This window comes from Mesoplodon densirostris, chromosome 1 (assembly GCF_025265405.1).
Source record: "Mesoplodon densirostris isolate mMesDen1 chromosome 1, mMesDen1 primary haplotype, whole genome shotgun sequence".
Lineage (NCBI taxonomy): Eukaryota > Metazoa > Chordata > Mammalia > Artiodactyla > Ziphiidae > Mesoplodon > Mesoplodon densirostris.
Genome location: NC_082661.1, coordinates 112228177 through 112247325, shown reverse-complemented (window position 1 = coordinate 112247325; position 19149 = coordinate 112228177). Strand labels below are relative to the sequence as shown.

Sequence of the window (19149 nt, the reverse complement as noted above, 5' to 3'; positions counted from 1 at the left end):
AGTCCTTTTCATAGCCTTTCATGCTTTCGTTTGCTCCTAGGGCCCACTCTGTTCTCAGCTGCCTTTTTTTTTTTTTTTTTTTTAACCAGCTTAGCAACCCTCTCCCCTCTTCTGCTTAGATGCTTCTACTGAAAATCAGAAAACCGAGCTCATATAATTGAGAAATAGAAATGTACAGATTTTGAAGAAAGACCTCTCCATGAGTGTTTGGACTTCAAGACCCATATTTTGGCTGATTTTAGAAATCTTTTTTTTCTTACTTTTGATTCTATGTTTACAGTAGGTGAGGCCGCTGTAAAGCACTTATATAGATTGTACAGCGTTCGCATAGCTTATAATTACATAGTTTATTTTATTTATTTTTTATTTTATTTTATTTTATTTATTTATTTTTTTTTGCGATATGCGGGCCTCTCACTGTTGTGGCCTCCCCCGTTGCGGAGCACAGGCTCCGGACGCGCAGGCTCCGGACGCGCAGGCTCAGCGGCCATGGCTCACGGGCCCAGCCGCTCCGCGGCATATGGGATCCTCCCAGACCGGGGCACGAACCTGCATCCCCTGCATTGGCAGGCGGACTCCCAACCACTTGCGCCACCAGGGAGGCCCCATAGTTTATTTTAAAAGGCACACATAGTAAAATGGTTATAGTCTTAAGTAATTATTCCAAATGTAAAATTGATTTATATTTTATTAGTTTTCAGAGTCTTGAAGTATAATTTCTTAAAATAATCACCTATTTCACTAAAGTATTTTGGCATTACATGGTCAGAAAATTATTGATTAAGTCAAGGGAAACACATCTAATATTTTATAAAGACACATGTACTCAGTCTCCACCAGCAGAGTGTAAGTCATTAAGTAAGGGGTGAGGCTCAAGCTTCTGTGTTTTTCAAAATGGCCCTAAGACACTATAGAACCCCTGGCATAGGTGATAAATTTCTTAACAGTCATAAGTAGAACAATTAAATTAGAAGCCTGTATTTATACACTGCTGGTGGGAATGAGAACTGGTGGAAAACAGTCTGGCAGTTCCTCAAATGATTAACCATATAATTACCATGTGGCCCAGCAATTTCACTGCCAGGTAGAAACCCAAGAGAAATGAAAACTCATGTCCTCACAAAAACTTCTTCATAAATGTTCATAGCAGCATTATTCAGAATTAGCCAAAATGTGGAAACAACCCACATGCCATCGACTGATAAATGAATAAGCAAAATGTGGTATTATCCACCCAATGGAATATTATTCCACAATAAACAAGAATGAAATTCTGATACATTCTATGACATGAACCTTGAAAATATGCTAATTGAAAAGCCAGTCACAGAGGACTGCATATTATTTGATTCCATTTATATGAAATGTCCAGAATAAGCAAATCTAAAGATACAAAATGTAGATTAGTGATTGCCTTGGCTGGGAGGGATGGAGTGTTGGGGTGATGGCTAAGGGGTACAGGGTTTCTTCTTTGGATTATGAAAATGTTCTAAACTCATTGTGCTGATGAAGGTAAAAGCCATGGAATTGTAGAGTTTAAATGGGTGAACTGTATGATGTGTGAATTGTATCTCAATAAAGCCGATAAAAAAACAACAACAGAAAAATCCTGGAATTTTAATACTAGTCACACAGCATTTTATGAGCATTAAATGAAGGCAAGTAAGCTCCTGGTGCATTGTAACTATAAACAGAGTGACTTTTCTCTGTTGTTCTGATATGGATGGTGTCTTTACCCCCTAATGAGACACAGCCTAATGGAAAATCCAGCTAACCTGGGATTCCATTTTGGTTCAGCTCTCCATCCTCAAACCAGAAGCTTTAATCTTTAGATAATGCAATCCATAAAATGAAGGAAGTTATCTAAATTTTTTTCTCAAACTCCTTCCATGCTAATATTCTGTCTGTGAGTCATGAGGAAGCAAAATTTTTGCTTAAAGTGAAATTTATGTTTATTTACCAACAGGCCTTACAAAACAGCATTACTGTTTACTCAAGTTATAACCACTTTTAATCAAACCTCAGATTTAACAAGTTTCTCTTATCAAATGGAAGTCAAAATCTCAAGTTACCCATTCTGTTGTGATTACTACAATCTTGATCAAAACCACAAAACCTTCTTCAAAAAGGCCCATACAGATCTTCCTCAACTTACAACGGGGTTACGTCTGGATAAATCCTTCGTAAGTTGAAAATATCATAAGCTGAAAATGCATCTGATGCACCTAAACTACTGAAGCTTAGCCTGGTCTTTCTTAAAAGTGCTCAGAACACTTACATTAGCCTACAGTTGGGCAAGATCATCTAACACAAAGCCTATTTTATAATAAAGTGTTGAATATCTCATGGAATTGATTGCGTACGATACCAAAAGTGAAAAACAGAATGGCTCTCTGGGTCCAAAATGGTTGTAAGTGTACCAGTTGTTTCCCCTCGTGATGGCGGGGCTGACCGGGAGCTGCAGCTCACTGCCTCTGCCCAGCCTCACAAGAGAGAACTGGACCACGGTATCACTAGCCTGGGAAAGATCCCAATGCCAAATCCCAAGCATGGTTTCTAGAGAATGCATATTGCTTTTGTGCCATTGTAATGTCAAAAAAACCTGTTAATTCAAACCACTGCAAACTGGGGACTATCTGTACTACTGGTTATGCTCAGAATTACTGAATATTTGGGGACTCATTTAAAGGACGTGTAGCAACCAGTTTCTGCAGACACCTGCAAAAACAAAATGTATGGTGCTTACTCACCTCCAGATGTCGCTTCCCTTGGAGAACAAAGAGGACTTGATGACTTCTGGGGCCATCCAGGCATAGGTGCCTGCTGCGCTCATCCTGGTGGTCCTGTGCCACTCTCTCGCTAACCCAAAATCTGTAATCTTCAACGTCTTATTGCAGACGTCATCATGCTCTATCTTCTCCAGTAGCAATACTAAAGAAGAAAATCAAAGGTGGAATACTTTCATATTTTTATAATTTTTCAGTTACAATTTTTCTTTGGCTTTTAAAACACAATCTTCACTGCGGTTGGCAGAGTACTGAGAATGAACCTGCATTTTACCATTTTATCTTACTTAAATCTTGTTTTTCATAACCTTTAGTGGGTCGTTTGTGCCTAAAGTTACAAGTTTAAAAAAAATCCACAGACACAGTACAGCTTTAGCACTCTTTATGAGAAAGTAAATGATTTCTAGGGGCAAGAAACATTTACTGAGATATCACAGGTAGAATCAGAAGTCTGTGAAAGTTTACCTGATCGGAAGAAAATATTTACATTGTTTTTCTTCCAAGAAATTAGGTCCTGATCTAAATGCAGTCTTTTCTACTGAATGTTTCCGAGAGTACTGCAAATAGACGGCATATTACCATAAATCATTATTATTGAAGATTATCTTATATTAAATTCACAAATTGCTTATAGATATGTTAACTCCTGAAGATATTTTATGAGATATGATTGCTTTACCAAAGATTGAAATGCAGCAAAAAGTAAAAACTGAATTCAAAGAAACATTATCCAGTTGCTGGTTTCTCCAGCCCCCAGCCTCCTGACAAAATACAGAATGCACAAGAGCAGCTTTCAGGAACTGAGCTGATGCTGGGACTGCCCTGAACTCTCTGTGCAGCAGGAGCTAAAACAACGGAGCTTCCCATCACTGCCCACCTGCACCAGCCTGCCCCGCCCTTCCCGGTGCCTTGGGTTCCTCTCTCCCCTGGTTGACTCCTCTGCCTATAACCAAGCAGAAATGCCTCCCTGGTTTTCCATGAGGCTCTAATGCAGCTCCATATCCATGCTACTCCTTCCCATTTGCTACAGAAGGAATGGTTTAAACCTACTGTTTTTTCTAACTTATCTCCTCAGTCCTTCCTTAAAACCCAGCCTTCCAACCTGCAGCGCAGTTGTTCTAGTTCAACCGAATGCCCCGCAGATGGCCCATCTCCACTTCCCTGCCACCATGTGACTTCTGGCTTCACTGTCCCAAACCTGAATTACAATCGTTCTCACTGGACTGGGTGCTGTCCCTCTCTCCTCTCTCACCCACATGCCACCCCGAGCAGATTCATCTTCCTATAGTGTCGTGGCACCCTTTTATTTTTTTAAACCTCTCGTGAATAAACTACTGATACATGTCACAACAGGGATGAATGTGAAAACCATTCCGCTAAGAGAAAGAAGCCACACATGAAAGGTTATGTACTATGATCCCGTACGACATCCTGGAAGAGGGACAGAAATCAGACCAGTGGTTTCTGGAGGCTGAGGGGAAAGGTCTGACGGCAGCACTACACGGGAGAGTTTTTCCGGGTGATGCAAATTCTCTCTTGGTGGTGGTGGTTACAGGATTATATACATTTGTCAAAGCTCATCAAACCAAACGCCCTTGGGGGTGTGTGTGAATTTTTATATAAATTATACCTCAATAAATCTGCATTAAAAAAAAAATTCCATGGTTCCCCATAACTCAGGGAGAAGGTCCACACTCCAAAACCTGGGCAATCACAGCCCCTAGATTCGCACAGCAACCTACACTTCAAACTACGCCCCGTGCCTCTACGGACGAGCTTGTTCTGCTCAAGGCAGGCCGGCTGCTCATCCAGCCCGGCTGCTCATCCAGCCCAAATGATACCTGCTCAGCGACACCTTCCAAATATCCCCAAGCCAGGAACCATCACCTCCTCCACCCTCCTGGGAGCTCCGTGTTTCTGTGACAGTTCTACGAGGAACCAGGTAACAGACTGCGTGCTTTCATCAGACTCCTCCACTGCTGTTAGCTCTGAGACAGGGAGTATGTAAGTGTGAAACAGGGAGCGTACAAGTGAGGGAGAGAGAGTGTGTGTGTGTAGGCGGTGAGATGGCAGGGAGAGGAAGACAATGGTGAGAAACTCGTGCAATTCACGCTCACCCGCACGCACCCACTGTGTCGTGTCCGATTCAGCGCAGGTGCTTAGTGTTTGCAGGTGAAATTAACAAAAGGGGCCCATTCTTATGTTTGTCCTTTGCCCATGCCACTTCCCATCTAATAGAAATAAGAACCAAGTCCTAAGAGTCACTAGCCATCGTCAGTATTCACTATATTCCTTGTACTTTACAAGTGCTATTTCATTCAATCCTCACAAAAATCCCAAGAGATAGGTCTTCATTATCAGAGGATAATCAGTACTGAAAAAAATTCAGCAACACTGAATCCAACTGAACAGTAATCCAAACTTCAGAGTTAACAGAATATATGTCTGGGGTGGTGGGAAGAGTTGTTATTCAGGTTTCACCTTGAAAAATAACATAAAAATCAGTTTATTTTATTCTTTATTTAACAACATTTTTGTCATCGTTGCAACTACGCACTAACTCTTAGAAGGACAAAAACAAACAAGTGTGGGAGGTTTCTTAGACTTAATGATCCAGGCAAAATTGGAGACCAGCATTAAGACACTTCATGTTTGATCTGTGGAATGTGATCTTAAGGGGGACCACTTGCCCAAATGTTACAGGAATAATGAGTGTTGACTGAGCACATTCTGTCTGTCAGGTACACTTACAGGTATTTTAATCAGATAATCCCACCACAACGCTATAGGTGGATATTATTAATCATCTGTACTTGACAGATAAGGAAACTAAGACACAGAGATGTTGAGTAATCCATCCAAGGTCATGCAGCTGAGGAGCAGTGCCACTCTAGCAGTCTGACCCCTGGGTCCATGGTCCTAACTACTGCCTGCATTGCTCAGGTGACAGCTTTTATCAATTTTTCACAAGCGATTTCTTTATCCTTTGGAAATCTCTCTGTATGCAGGTGCCCCTTCTCCTCCTTTCTGATTTCCTGCCGCTGGAGAGTTATCGTCTGATCTAAGTAGAGGCGCTGTGGCATAGTGATGGAAGCATGCACTCCAGGGCCAGACTGCTCGGTTTGGACTCTGTGCTTCTGCTTCCTTGCCTGTCATGGGAATTATGACAGTACATACATCATAACATTGTAGAGAGGAGGAAATGAATACATGTAAAGTGCTCAGAACAAGATCTGAGACACAGTAAGCATTTCGAAAGGATGACACATACATATACCCACACAACCCTTTATTGATGGGTTTGAAAGTGTGTTTAGCAAACCTTCAAAATCACTTTCACAGATGTCAGGAAATCCTATCACTTTGCAAGGCCTGAAATTTCACTTTGCAATAGATTAACATTCGTATCATCAATTTAGACAGTCACAGAAGTCACAGAGTTAATGCAACTGGAGAGAACCAACATGAGACAGCTGAGTGGGGACTTATTTATATAAGTCGCCAATACTGAATAAATACTGCTGTGTTGTGATATTCCTTTCCCAAGTGATCTTTTAACTGTAAGATTTGGAGAGCAAGCACCTTCTTCTATCCCACAATCACCTAACGCAGTACCTTCTACATCAAATGGCCAATGGAATGGTTTCTATTAATGATAATTATCACCAGTTCTAATAAGATTATTGCCTGCCATTTATTAATCCTCTTCTATGTAGAGTTGTTTCCACTCACATAATATCTCATTGGATCCTGCCATTCTATGAAATGGAAATTACAGTCTCCAGTTCACAGTTCAGAAATGTTATCCCAGATCATACAGCTACAATACAGGGCCACGTTTCAGATCCCATCTGCATGACTATCTATCCAGTCTTCTGTGCTACATATAAAGCTACCAGTTATAAAAAGGGGGCAGAACAACCAGAAATTTCATTTTGTTAATTTTTGAATTTTCCTTCCTTCCATTCAGTTTAAGGAATATTTATTTCTCAGTCTTGATGCCTCATGAATATCAAGAAAAATAAATATCTAATCCTTTAAAACCCTATATACCTAAGCCACAGAAACAAAAAATAACAGATAGATTAATTAGCTACTCCATCAGTTGTATTACATTTTTCCCCCTTATAATACATACTAATTTCACTTTTAAAAATTGATATCCTTACCACCGAAAAAGACTCCAAATTAATGATCAAGATGGCTTGCAGTTCTATAAAACTTTGTTTTCCAAGACACTTTCACATACATTATCTCCTCCTTCTGAAAAACATCCAAATTAGGAAGGCATGAGGAAGCACTGATTAAAATGGGCATTAAAACCATGCTATGTCCCCAGGCCCCAAGTAAGGCCTGGCAGCCCTTAAGGAACCAAAAGCTCAGAAAGGCAACTCTAAAATAAATACAAACAGAACTCCAAGTGAGAACTAAAAGCTAAATATTTTAAATTGATCGCATTTCTCAAGCAATGCCATGGCGGAACGCAGTATTAGCAGCTTTTGCATCGCGGGCTTTAAAACACCTGCCCTCACCCGGAGTCCAAAGTTTCCACGGGAGCTTTCAACTAACAGAAAACAAGTTAAAATAACACTCTGCACGTCAAAAGTTTAGAGTTCCATGAAAGGCCCATTGTTCTGGATTCTATTTCAGAGGTGTTCAGCAGAATTCCTCAAATTCCTTATCTTTGGGGCAAAGTGACCGAAACCAGAAATAGCCAGTGTCCCGACAGGTCACGTGACCGGGCACCTGGCCAGGTTTCAGCCGAGGACAGGCTGGCGGTGCTTCCGCCTCCTGACCTTACCAGGAAGAGGACCTCCGGGAATGACCATGCTCAGAGGGGCACATCCACCCTCTGGGACACAGAAATGGCCAATTCTCATTAGCGACCTAGCGACCAGTGTTTCAGCCCCCAACTTGTGCCACGTCCGTAAAGATTTTTGACCCCCGTTAGCCCCATTCTTTAACAATCAGCCTCTACAACTTGTGTTTTGTCTACTTATTCAACCATGAGGCACTCGATTTTTCCGGCTCCTTTGAAGTTTCACTTTGGAATTTTCCGAATTATAGTATATAATGTATATTTTTAAAAGCAATTACAATGTGTCCATTCTATTTCCTCAACATTTATGGGAGTGCTGGTCCAAATTCCATTTGAGTCAAATAGGTTCATTTTAATTAACCTTTAACTAGGAATATGTTATCAAAAAAAAAAAAGGTCATAAGAAAGAAATCAGTTGAGAAAAGCAACAAGGTGAAAGAATATACTAACAAAACACCTGAGTCTCAGTCTAAGACAGGAAGGTTACTCTGTGAATTTCAACTCTGAAAACAATCAACCATTCATTTACAGGGGAAAAAAATGATAACTTTCTAAGTTTACCAAATAGCACCGATTTTCCTCACATTTCTTCCATCTATTCCCGCACCTACACCACTCATTCGCTCACCAGTCTCTGGAGGCCTTCATCCTGATCGTCAAGTCCCTTCTCAATCTCGGTCTCCATGATCTTTTCAGCTCTTCCTGGACTGTCCGAAAAAACCCCTACACTCTACGATTCTGTGTATTAAAAGCCACTTCTAAGAAACACGGCATTGCATCAGTGTCTCTGAGCTCCTGGTGCCTGCTGCGTGGACTGCCTTCCCCTTGCATCCTCCACAAAACCATACCTGGCCTCCATTTCCCACGGAAGCAACCGGGCACCAGCCCTGGATTTGCTGCACTGCAGCACTAACTGTGAGACTGCCTTCAAGTCCATTGGCCTTTGGAATCTCAGTTTCTCCTTCTAGTAAAAACAAAACAAAACAAACAACAGAAAACAAAATGTGCAGCTTTGTCACTGTCTCCCTGTTCCAATATTATATGAGCCTGTAAATATCAACACCATGTTCCCCTGGGTGCCTTCCTCATAACCTCGCTAGAAGTTCTCTGCATTTCTAACGCACTTAAAGCTGTGCCACTCCCATTACTATACTTAAACACTGCTTTATCTCACTTGTGGGTCTCACCTCTCTAACTAAATTGTAAGCAACTGGAGGAAAGAATTTGCACCCAACTAATATTTGTTTAATATTGGTTTATTTCTACTGCACAGCATCTACCTTTTTTTTTTTTTTTTTTTTTTTTTGCAGTACGCGGGCCTCTCACTGTTGTGGCCTCTCCCGTTGCGGAGCACAGGCTCTGGACGCGCAGGCTCAGCGGCCATGGCTCACGGGCCCAGCCGCTCCGTGGCATGTGGGATCTTCCCGGACCGGGGCACGAACCCACGTCCCCTGCATCGGCAGGCGGACTCTCAACCACTGCGCCACCAGGGAAGCTCCATCTACCATTTTTATACACTCAATAAATAGTTGTTATATGAGTGAGTGACTACTGGAAGGGGAAGAATGGGCAGGAAGAAGATGAATTAGTATAAGCCTTTCCATGTCAAGTCAGCTGCTGATTATAGAAAACCGACTCACCTGTGCCCTCCTAAACAGTACAGACTGTTTTAGAAATAATGACAACAAAGCAGTTACTTGGACATTGATCCATCAGCAGTGTACAGACTGTTTTAGAAATAATGACAACAAAGCAGTTATTTGGATATTGATCCATCAGCAGTGATTGACACAGCTGATCATTCTTCCCTGAATCACATCCTTCTCTGGTTCCCTAGCATCACAACATTCCCCCGTTTTCACTCCTTTTCTAGCTGCTCCTTCTTCTGGTTCCTCCCTGTCTCCAGGGCCCCTAATCGATGGTGACCCTCCAGGACTCAGTCCCTGACCTCTGGTCTTTCCTATGAGCACTCAGTCCCCAGATAATCTCAGCCAATCTCAGGGCTTTCATGCCACAGACATGCTGCCAACTCCCAAGTGATCGCCTCCACCCTGGCTCTCCGTCTGTTCTCAAAACCGCAGCCGTGTGATCTGCTACAATGGCACTCAGAGCCTGGGCCTCAGCCCAAACCTCTCCAGTGGCTGACGAGACCCTGCGTGGTATGACCCCCTTCTCCCTGGTGCCCCATGATTCCCTTTCATGTTTCTCCTGTCACACTGGCCTCCAGCTCTGGGGAGCAATTTCCATTCCCTCTGCGAAGGTTTGTTTCCCCAGATGACCCACTTTCCCACTTCTTCAGGTGTTGCTTCCTTTTCTGGAAGGCCTTCCTCAGCCATACACTCTAAGCCGTCAACCCCTCACCCCAACATTTTCACCCTCCTTTTCAACTTCTAGTTTTTCTACTGAGCACTTACCACCCTCCACCATACGACATCTTTCACCATTTACCCTTTAATGTCCATGTTGCCCACTGGCATGTAAATTCCACAAGGGGAGGAATTTGCTTCTGCTTTGCTCACCACTGACCACCCAGAGCCTGGAGCGTCCCTGGCACATAGTACACAGTCACCAAATAACTGTGATGTGAATGAATGAGTCAGCTCGCTAAACACAAGGAGAGAGACTTCTGCAAAGTCCAGAGAGACGCAGTCAGCCACAACACAGCTTCACATTTGCTCTTAACACCAAAAGCAAACGCTGCGGTTACAAACCTTTTCATGGACACACACAACACACAGTTTTAAGGAGAAAACTTCCTACATTTCATTGCGTGAAAATCTAGCTCTCTATTTCTGTCAGCGGAGTATTTTCAATATTTTGTCAAGGTATGGAACAAAGTAAACTGATGAGGGAGGAATCTTCCACAACATGCTCCATTAACATATTAGTAAACAGAAAGTAATATAGTTGATGTTAGAGTCAATATTTGCAGAAAACCTGAAACAAAATAACTCCTGAAAGTCAATGAAGCCAACAATCACTCTAACATCCTACATGCCATCAAGATACTTCCCCCAAATGGCAAGTGATTTACTCTTTTTCAAAGAGCGTAAAAAAAAATGTCCTAGTAATGAACTCTGGTAGTGAAACAGTTACAACTGGTAACTTAGTACCTCCTGCCTTTTCCCTGACCCTCAACTTATCAACCCAAGTTACAAGTAGACCTGCCAAAGCGTGCAGGTGGCAGTACTCCCTAAAGGAACAAAGCTCAGGACTGTTTGCTTGTACCACTGGCTGGCCTGGATCAAGTGAGCCAGCTGAACTAAAAGACCCTCACACCCAACCAAGATGAATAGATGTATGACAACATGGCACTATATTTTGCAGAATGAATAATAATAAAGTCCTTGGGTTACAAAGAATTGTAGAAAACTTTGAGGTATCAAGGAGTTCACACACACACACACAAATTAGGAAACATGTAAAGCCCTCAGAGAGCTTCCAAACCATATGTAAAAATGAGTATAGTCACCAGCTTACATTTAGGTTGCATCTTCCAGTTTATTAAATACTTTGACAAATACCAGGGGTCAGCAAACTATATTTTATGGGCCAAATGGGAGACTTGAAGAGTTGCAAAAGAGACTAGATGGTCTGCAAAGCAATCATATTTATCATCCGGGCCTGCAGGGGAAAGTGTGCTGATGCCAGGCATATACTCTCTCACTGATCCTCACATCACCCTATTCAGAAAGTTGGGGCCCATGAGCCCATGGCTGGAGTAGTGGAGTCAGAGCCCAAATCTTAGATGCCACAGTAGCACCATTTGTCCCCCCAGGTCAGTGGGACAAATGCTTGGATAATCCTTTCCCCAGAGACACAAGCCCCGAATACGCCACCCATACCCTCACTCAGTGCCTACTGTGACCCAGCCATCCAATGTCACCAGACAGTTCACTGGATTTCGCATACAGTCCGTGGCCATGGTGGAATTTCTATACCAACCCAGAGAACCATGAGGAGGGACCCACACATCTGGTCCCTTGGACAGCAGCTTCCAAACTTGGCTCTGCACCTGAATCACCCAAAAGCTTTTTTAAAAAATATCTTGCTGCATCCCAAGCTCAGGATGGATAGGGTGAGGTCTGTATTAAAGCAACTTAGTAAAACATTAATGGTAGAATCTAGGTGGTGAGTACACAAGTGTTTACTTAAAAGTTCCTTCAACTCTGTATAGTCCAAGATTTTGAAAATAAAATGTTAGAAAAAAAATTCATTGCTTGTTCCCAACTAAGGCAACCAAATCAGAATATCCAAAAGTGAGACAGAGAATTTTATTTTTAGAAGTTTATGGGGAGCTTTTGATGCTACATTAGGTGTGGGAGCAACTACTCTGGAGTGCCATTCTCCATCAGCAGAACTGGCCATCCAGCCTAGGGGTTCTCAAAGTATGGTCCAGGGACCCTGAGCAGCCCTAAGGTGGCGACGGATTAAATGCAGAAGCAGATGTGAATGTTCATCTGTCTTCCTTTATGTCATCAAAGTGAGCTTCAAAAGAGAAAAGCAATGCCACTCTCCTCACTAAATTTGTTTTCGAAAATAAGGGTTTCCCCCTACATTAACATGTAACGGATCTACTGTTACTTTTATATTAAATATCTTTAGATTTATCATTTTAAATTTCTAATATGGTAAATATCAAGAGCTAGAACCCACATCAACAAAAGCTCTTTGGGGTTCTGATAACAAACATCTGAGAACTGGTAACCAAGGCACTCTATGAAGAAGATAAAAGCTCAAGTTCTGGGATTAGAGGCCCTGGATTCAATTCTCTGACAAGTGGAGTGACCCTGATCAAGTCAATTGACCCCTGGCTTCAGTTTCTTCATCTGTAAAATGGGGATACTTAAAGTACCTACCTCAAAAGGTCGCTGTGAGGAATAAATGAGAATAAAGTTTGGACAATACCCAGCATCTAGTAAGCATTAAATAAATGTCAGCTATTGTTTCTGTTACTACTATTATTTACTTAAAGATAAAGCAATACTTGAAGAAGATGAATCTTTAAAAATAACTAAATTCATACTGATTCAGAGTCAGTTGTACAAATTTGTTTCAGGCTCCAACATAAAACCAGCATAGTTGGCCCAGCCTCACCAGGAACCTTTCTTCTGCCCCCTAAAATTCCTTCATTCCACCTTTTGGGAGCCCTTCAAGTACCACAGAGGGTTTGGAGAGAGTCACACTGAAATTGGGAGTTAAAATCATCAGCCTGACATCGTAAATCTGGTCATTATTTTGTAACTCTGGTGAATCAGAAGAAGAAAGTGCCCTAAATTCGCTCATTAAACAAACAGTGATTATAAAAACTAGGCTCTGGTCATAAATGAGAAATAATTTATGCCAAACCAATGTCCAAGTATTGTATTTTCTATTTCTGCCCTGATAGCCTATGATAGATACAGTCATAAAGCAAATTATCCCAAGCTTATATGTTTTTCTTTGTAGATGTCTGTCTTACAGCAGATCAGAGCACTTTCCTCCTCAGAACTGTCAATGGCTCGCTTTTGCTGTGAGACAGTCCACACCTCTCAGCAGGGCATTCAAGGCCATGTTGTCTGGCCACTTGTTAAACGCCTGTCTCCTTCCCAACAAAAGCCCGTCTTCCTTTCTTTCTAGCCACACCTGAGTCCTAACTGTTCCCTAAAAAAGCCACCTACTTTCATGTGGAATTTACCCAATTGCCTAGGAAGGGATAAAAAAATATTAAACAGATTTTCCCTGCAGTATCATAAGTCAAGACTTTCAGGCTCAAGGAGGTTATATCACTTGCCCAAGGTCACACAGCTTGTAGAGGAAGACACCAATATTCAAACCCAGGTCTGATTTCAAAGCCAAGGCTCCTTCCGGTGTTGCACTATTCTGGAAAAGTTCGACCCTCACAGGCTAGTGCGGGAAAGCAGGAATTACAGACGGCCTTCTGAAACGATGGCGATTTCCCCTCTCCTCTTTCCACTCCCATACTTTAATACACTTGACAGTGACTACAAAATGATCAGAGACGTACAGTGAAAAGTGAGCATAATCCAGCACTAAATTACTACCCCTCCTTTCAACTATAAAAAATGAAAAGTGGACTATTTATTTTTTAATATGCAAGCATAAAAATGGTAGGGGAAGATGTGGTGACCTGTTCTGATTGCTCTTCTTCCAAGAATACATCTTTAGCCAATTCTGCTTCACAAGCTGATTAGCTCTCTGTCACCACTGGGCTCTCTGGACTGATCTCCCTGGACCCTCGGAATAGGAAGAGGCTGTGGTATGAAGCTGCACAGACAGGAGAAGGGAGAAGACGTATTTCTCTTAACTGATAATAGCATAATTAATAGCTCCCCCAGATCACTCTTATGAGCTTTTTAAGCACCTTATCTGGAGATCACGTTGGCTATAATTTTCTCAGATAGTTCCTTTATTAACACTGCACTAATGAGAGAAGCTAAAACAGAATTTAGATTCCTTTTGTAGTTTGTTCTAGCAGAAGCTCTAAATTGCATTTCGTAATAAATATAGCTATGTCTATTTATAAACTGTAGATGTCCTTGTAGATAATTATATAGATAATAATTACTCCCAGAGGGCTTAAAAAAATCGGGATAAAAAGATGCTTAATCACTGAAATAAAAAGTACACAAATAAGCAGCTACCAAAGTCTCTGGCTCAGTTTGTCATGGAACATTTATTTTCTGCTTTAAAAAAAAAAAAAAAGGTAGAACACAGTAAGCAACATTAGTAAGAAAGGAACCATAAATCATGCCATGCAATTTTCTTTCAGTCCTGAACTACACCAGAATAAACAAAACACTTAAGACTAAATTCTAATAATTCAACCCCCCTCAGCAATTAACATACTGTACCATTTTCTTTTCACTCCGTCCTGGTAACTTCCTTGAAAACCACTTCCATTGCTACCGCCCTCAGTCAAGTCAGTGTCTTCTCTAGCCTAGAGAACCTCTGCAGCCTTCACTCAGGCCAATTACTAGTCCATTCTCCAGAGCGGCCAGGGTAATCTTGGAGACAGACATCAACCTCCTCCCCTTCGCTCTCCACCCCTCACCATGCTTTCTTTTCTTGACAGCACTTCCTGATATTTGCAGGACTGCCATCTAGCTTCCCTATCAGACTAAGCCCTGTGCTGGTGGGGACACTGTTTGCCAGCTGCTTTGCCACTTGTACCCGGGGTCCCAGAAATGCCTGGTACAGGGTGGGCCCTCAAAATCTGTTGAATAAATGAGTTCCAGCTCATGATGATTTTTCTCTGCTCTGAGTGCATATAAAACTGGCCCTTTTCACAGTAACTCAAGGTTGCTCTGCCTTGCTCTCTAGTTGTGGTATACGGATTTAGCAAAGCGTTTTCTATTTACTTTGCATCTGGGAGTGACAGGGCCTAGCATATTTAAACAACATAAATGATGCTTAAAACTTGCTAATGTGGCTCAACTTTCAATCTTTTGCTATCTGTTAGAGAAGGGACAAAGTTGTTTGTACCATCACAAGATCAGCTTTTATTTCAACATAAACATTGTCTCAGACTATAAGACAGAAAAAAAAAAGACCAAGAGAAAAGAAAACATATTGAGAGCCATATCTTACTTTGATAACTTTTAACATTTGCTTTAAACAATAATTTCTACTAGCTCGGGTCCAAGTAGTCGTATACTGGCTCTTTGTTACATGAATAGACTAAAGAATAAAACTAAAATTCAATATTGATTTTTAAAACCTTGTTTACATTATCATTAACTCACTACCACCATTAGCAAATAACCAATGAAGTCAAACAAAATACACTGTAATAGAGTCTCTGCTGTACTCAAACAGTCTGAACAAGAAGTTATGGCTTCAGGTCTTCCCTGGTGGCACAGTGGTTAATAATCCACCTGCCAATGCAGGGGACACGGGTTCGAGCCCTGGTCTGAGAAGATCCCACATGCCGCAGAGCATCTAAGCCCGTGTGCCACAACTACTGAGCCTGCGCTCTAGAGCCCGCGAGCCACAACTATCGAGCTCGCTGTGCCACAACTACTGAAGCCCGCACGCCTAGAGCCTGTGCTCCACAACAAGAGAAGCCACTGCAATGAGAAGCCCGTGCACTGCAACGAAGAGTGGCCCCCGCGCGCTGTAACTAGAGAAAGCCCGTGCGCAGCAACGAAGACCCAACGCAGCCAAAACTAAATTAATTAATTAATTAATTTAAAAAATTAAAAGTTATGGCTTCATATATAAGAGGGTCCCAAAGTATCTGCATTTATTCACTGAATAAATAACGCCAGAGCCAAGATAAGGCAATGTGCTAGATGCTGTGATCTGCACCTTTTAGGCCCCATTCAAAATGCTATGTTGTAGAAATTAAAAAACTATAAAAGTGGTCATATCGTAACAAACATTTGGCTAGGTGAGTGACCTAGCCAATTAAGTCTTTTAAAAAAGTACGATACTTCAAGTGCAAAGGCAACCCTGCCTGACAATTACAGAAATTAAAATGCTCCAGGAAGTTTGGCAACTTATTCTGAGGGTGAAAAGTCTTTCGAAAACTAAGTTGCAGCATATAATCACCTTCAGATTACATAGTATCTCCCAGAGACACAGTAGTCTACTTGTTCCACCCTACAAGTTTTTCTGGTGTCAATAAAAACTATTTAACCACGTTATTATTCCAGGGTCATATTATTTCTTTTCACTATTTAACAGTATTAGTCCTTTTAAAGTTTTTCATTTATACGTTGGAACATGGGTTAATCTAGCCTCCTACGCTTTTACAAACACTAGCAAACTTGCTGTTCTTTGTGAACAGGTCACATGGATCTCAAGCATTACTATGAAACAGCCTAAGCATAATGCAAAAGTAATAGTTACAGACCCTTTAATTTTTCCATCTAAGGATGAGTCCAACCCAAATAGTTTGCCTGTGTTGGTGATTTTTTTTGTCTTTTGTTTTGGCTGAGCCCCAGGTCATGTGCGATCTTAGTTCCTGGACCAGGACCAGGGATTGAACCCGTGCCCCCTGCAGTGGAAGCTTGGAGTCTTAACCACTACACCACCAGAGAAGTCCCTGTGTTGGTGATTCGATGTCCTGAAACAGAGTAGGTTTGTAAAAGGCCAGGTTCCATGTCTATCACAGAACTGTGGCAACTGCGAAGAACCAGAGCAAGCAGGATGCTCCTGCTGTCCTTAAAATACCCGGTTCTGCAGGAAGCTTCCGGCAGACAAAGGCTCACAGGACTTCACTGGGGAGAGAGGCTTATGGGATCCATGGACAGGACACGCAGAATGTGAAGTGATCTGCAATACTGAAGAACAAACTTTAAGCAGCTAATGCTATTATATCTTTTATATGATGAAATTTAATAGGATTTGTGTTTAGTTCATTTGTCAGTTCCTTACTGACATCTGGAAAGTGCACCTGATTTATAAACAAAGTGAATGATATAGGCCAGGTCTTCAGGACTTCAAGTACCTGCACAAGGACAATGAACTTGCTCTGAAATCTACCCCAAAGTGCATGATGGCACAAATGGTGTTTCTGGGTCTGGAGACTATTCACCAACACTCAAGCCACCGTACCAATAATGAAAACCTACTTCATGGGCAGAAACATCTGAATGAAAACTCTTTGGAAACGTCAAACGACACGAAGCCATATTTAAAGTGGGAAAGGAGAGACCTCAACACAGTGCTTGTAAAGCTGAAGGAAAGGGCAGTTTGATGTAGGCCACTAGGCAAGACGGGGGGCCACGGGTTCCCGAGGACGGCCTCGGTTTGCAAAGTTCTATCCAAATGAACCACTTATTGTACCCAAAAGCCAAACAGCACCGTGAGGTTTCCCGAAAGCCCCGATATTTTACAACTGTGTCTTCGGCAAGCAAGTCTGATCTGCCTTTCTAAAAAAGGCACCTGAAAGAAACCCGGCAAGGTAAGTGTATCACCTGCCCCAAAGCAAGTAACCAGGGTCCAGATGGCCCTCTGAGCCCCGGAAGGCCGGCGCAGGAGGGGCTGCCGGCGTCGGGAGGCCGACCCCCGCCTCCTTCCCCCGGGCACCTGGCCCCGCGGAGCCCGCCCAGCGTCCGCACCGAGGTGGGCTGCGCGGGGCGCGGTTGCGTCCTCCCCTCCCCCCCCCCGCCCTCACTTACTGTTGCTGGACTTGAGGTCCCGGTGCAGGATGGGCACGACGGCCTCCTCGTGCAGGTAGAGCATGCCCCGCGCGATCTGCACCGCCCAGTTGACCAGCACGTGCGGGGGGATGCGGCGCGCGCGGCGCAGCCCGGGCGCGCGGGGGTCCGGGGCGGCGTTGGCGGCGGCCAGCGCGCGGTTGAGCGCTCCGCCGCGGGCGAACTCGAGCACCAGGCAGAGGTGCGGCTGCCGCAGGCACACGCCGCGCAGCTCGATGATATTGGGGTGCCGCAGCATGGCGAAGAGCCGGGCCTCGCGCCGCACGCTCTCGGCCGCCGCCGCCGCGTCCTGGTCCGGGTCCCGGCGCGCCGCCTTCACCGCCACCTCTTGGCCCTGCCAGGTGGCGCGGTACACCTGCCCGAAGCCGCCGGCGCCGATGAGCTCCTGGAGCTCCAGCCTCTCGAAGTCGACGTGCACCGGCGAGCCGGGCCGCGGCGGCGGCGTCCGGGCGGGCGGCGGCGCGGGGCGGGCGGCCGGGCGGCACGGCGCCACGTAGTTGGCGGGGAAGATGCCGAGGCGCCGCTGCACCTGGCCGGCCCACCAGCCCTCGTCGCCCGACACGGCGGCGTCCTGGGACAGCACCTCCACCAGCTGGCCGCGTCGCAGGCTCAGCTCGTCCTCGCCGCGCGCCTCGTAGTCGTACAGCGCGGCCCACAGCCCCGCTCCCGCCGAGGCCGAGGCCGAGGCCGAGCCGCCGGACGAGGCGGACGACGACGACGCGGAGCCGGCGGGGGCGCCCGGCGCCGGCGACCCCGGCCTGTCAGCCGCGACCTCGGCGCCCGGCAAGGCCATGGGGGGCGACGGCGAGGGCGAGGTCCGAGCGCGGGGAGGCGGGCTCAGCCCCGGGGGCGGCCGGGGGCGCGCATCGTCCGGCAGGGTCACCGCCTGCGCCCGGGAAGGCAGGGAGGAGGAGTCGGGGCTCGGGGACGGCGGGTGTTCACGGGCCCACTACCCGGTGGCCACGGCTTCAGCCTCCGTTCCTCCTCGGATGCCTCTGCTGCTGCAGCGGTCCCAGCGGCCGCCGAGGCTGTCGCTCCATGGTGGCGCGCTGGGCCTGCGAACGGCCTGCTGCACGCTCGGCCTAGCCGCCGCCTGAGCCCGCCCCCAGGGTCCGCCCCGACCCCGCCCGCCCCCTCCGGGCCAGCTCCGCCTCGCCCCTCCCCCTGTGCCCGCCCCGCCCCCTGGGCCAGACACTGCCTGTGCCCGCCCCCTCCGGGCCCGCCCCGCCTCGCCCCTCCCCCAGGGGCCGCCCCGCCTCCAGGGACAGCCCACCTCACCTGGGCCCACTCCGCCCCCAGGGCCCGCCCACAGCACCCGGCCCGCCCCGCCCCCAGGGCCCCAGGCTGTCCTCGAGGCTCGCGCTACGCGGCTTTGAGT

The 19149-nt window shown here is 45.0% G+C and overlaps 1 protein-coding gene across 1 annotated transcript in view; it reads right to left on the bottom strand.

Annotated features, from left to right (window-relative positions):
* MAP3K21 (mitogen-activated protein kinase kinase kinase 21) overlaps positions 1-18564 on the bottom strand; it is a 51267-nt gene extending 32703 nt beyond the window's left edge. Inside the window, exons 1-2 of the mRNA XM_060107909.1 lie at positions 17733-18564; positions 2751-2931 (exon numbers count right to left, since the gene is read on the bottom strand). Coding sequence (XP_059963892.1) covers positions 2751-2931; positions 17733-18564 — 1013 coding nt within the window. The remainder of the gene's footprint in view (positions 1-2750; positions 2932-17732) is intronic.
* Between the last annotated feature and the right edge of the window lie 585 nt (positions 18565-19149).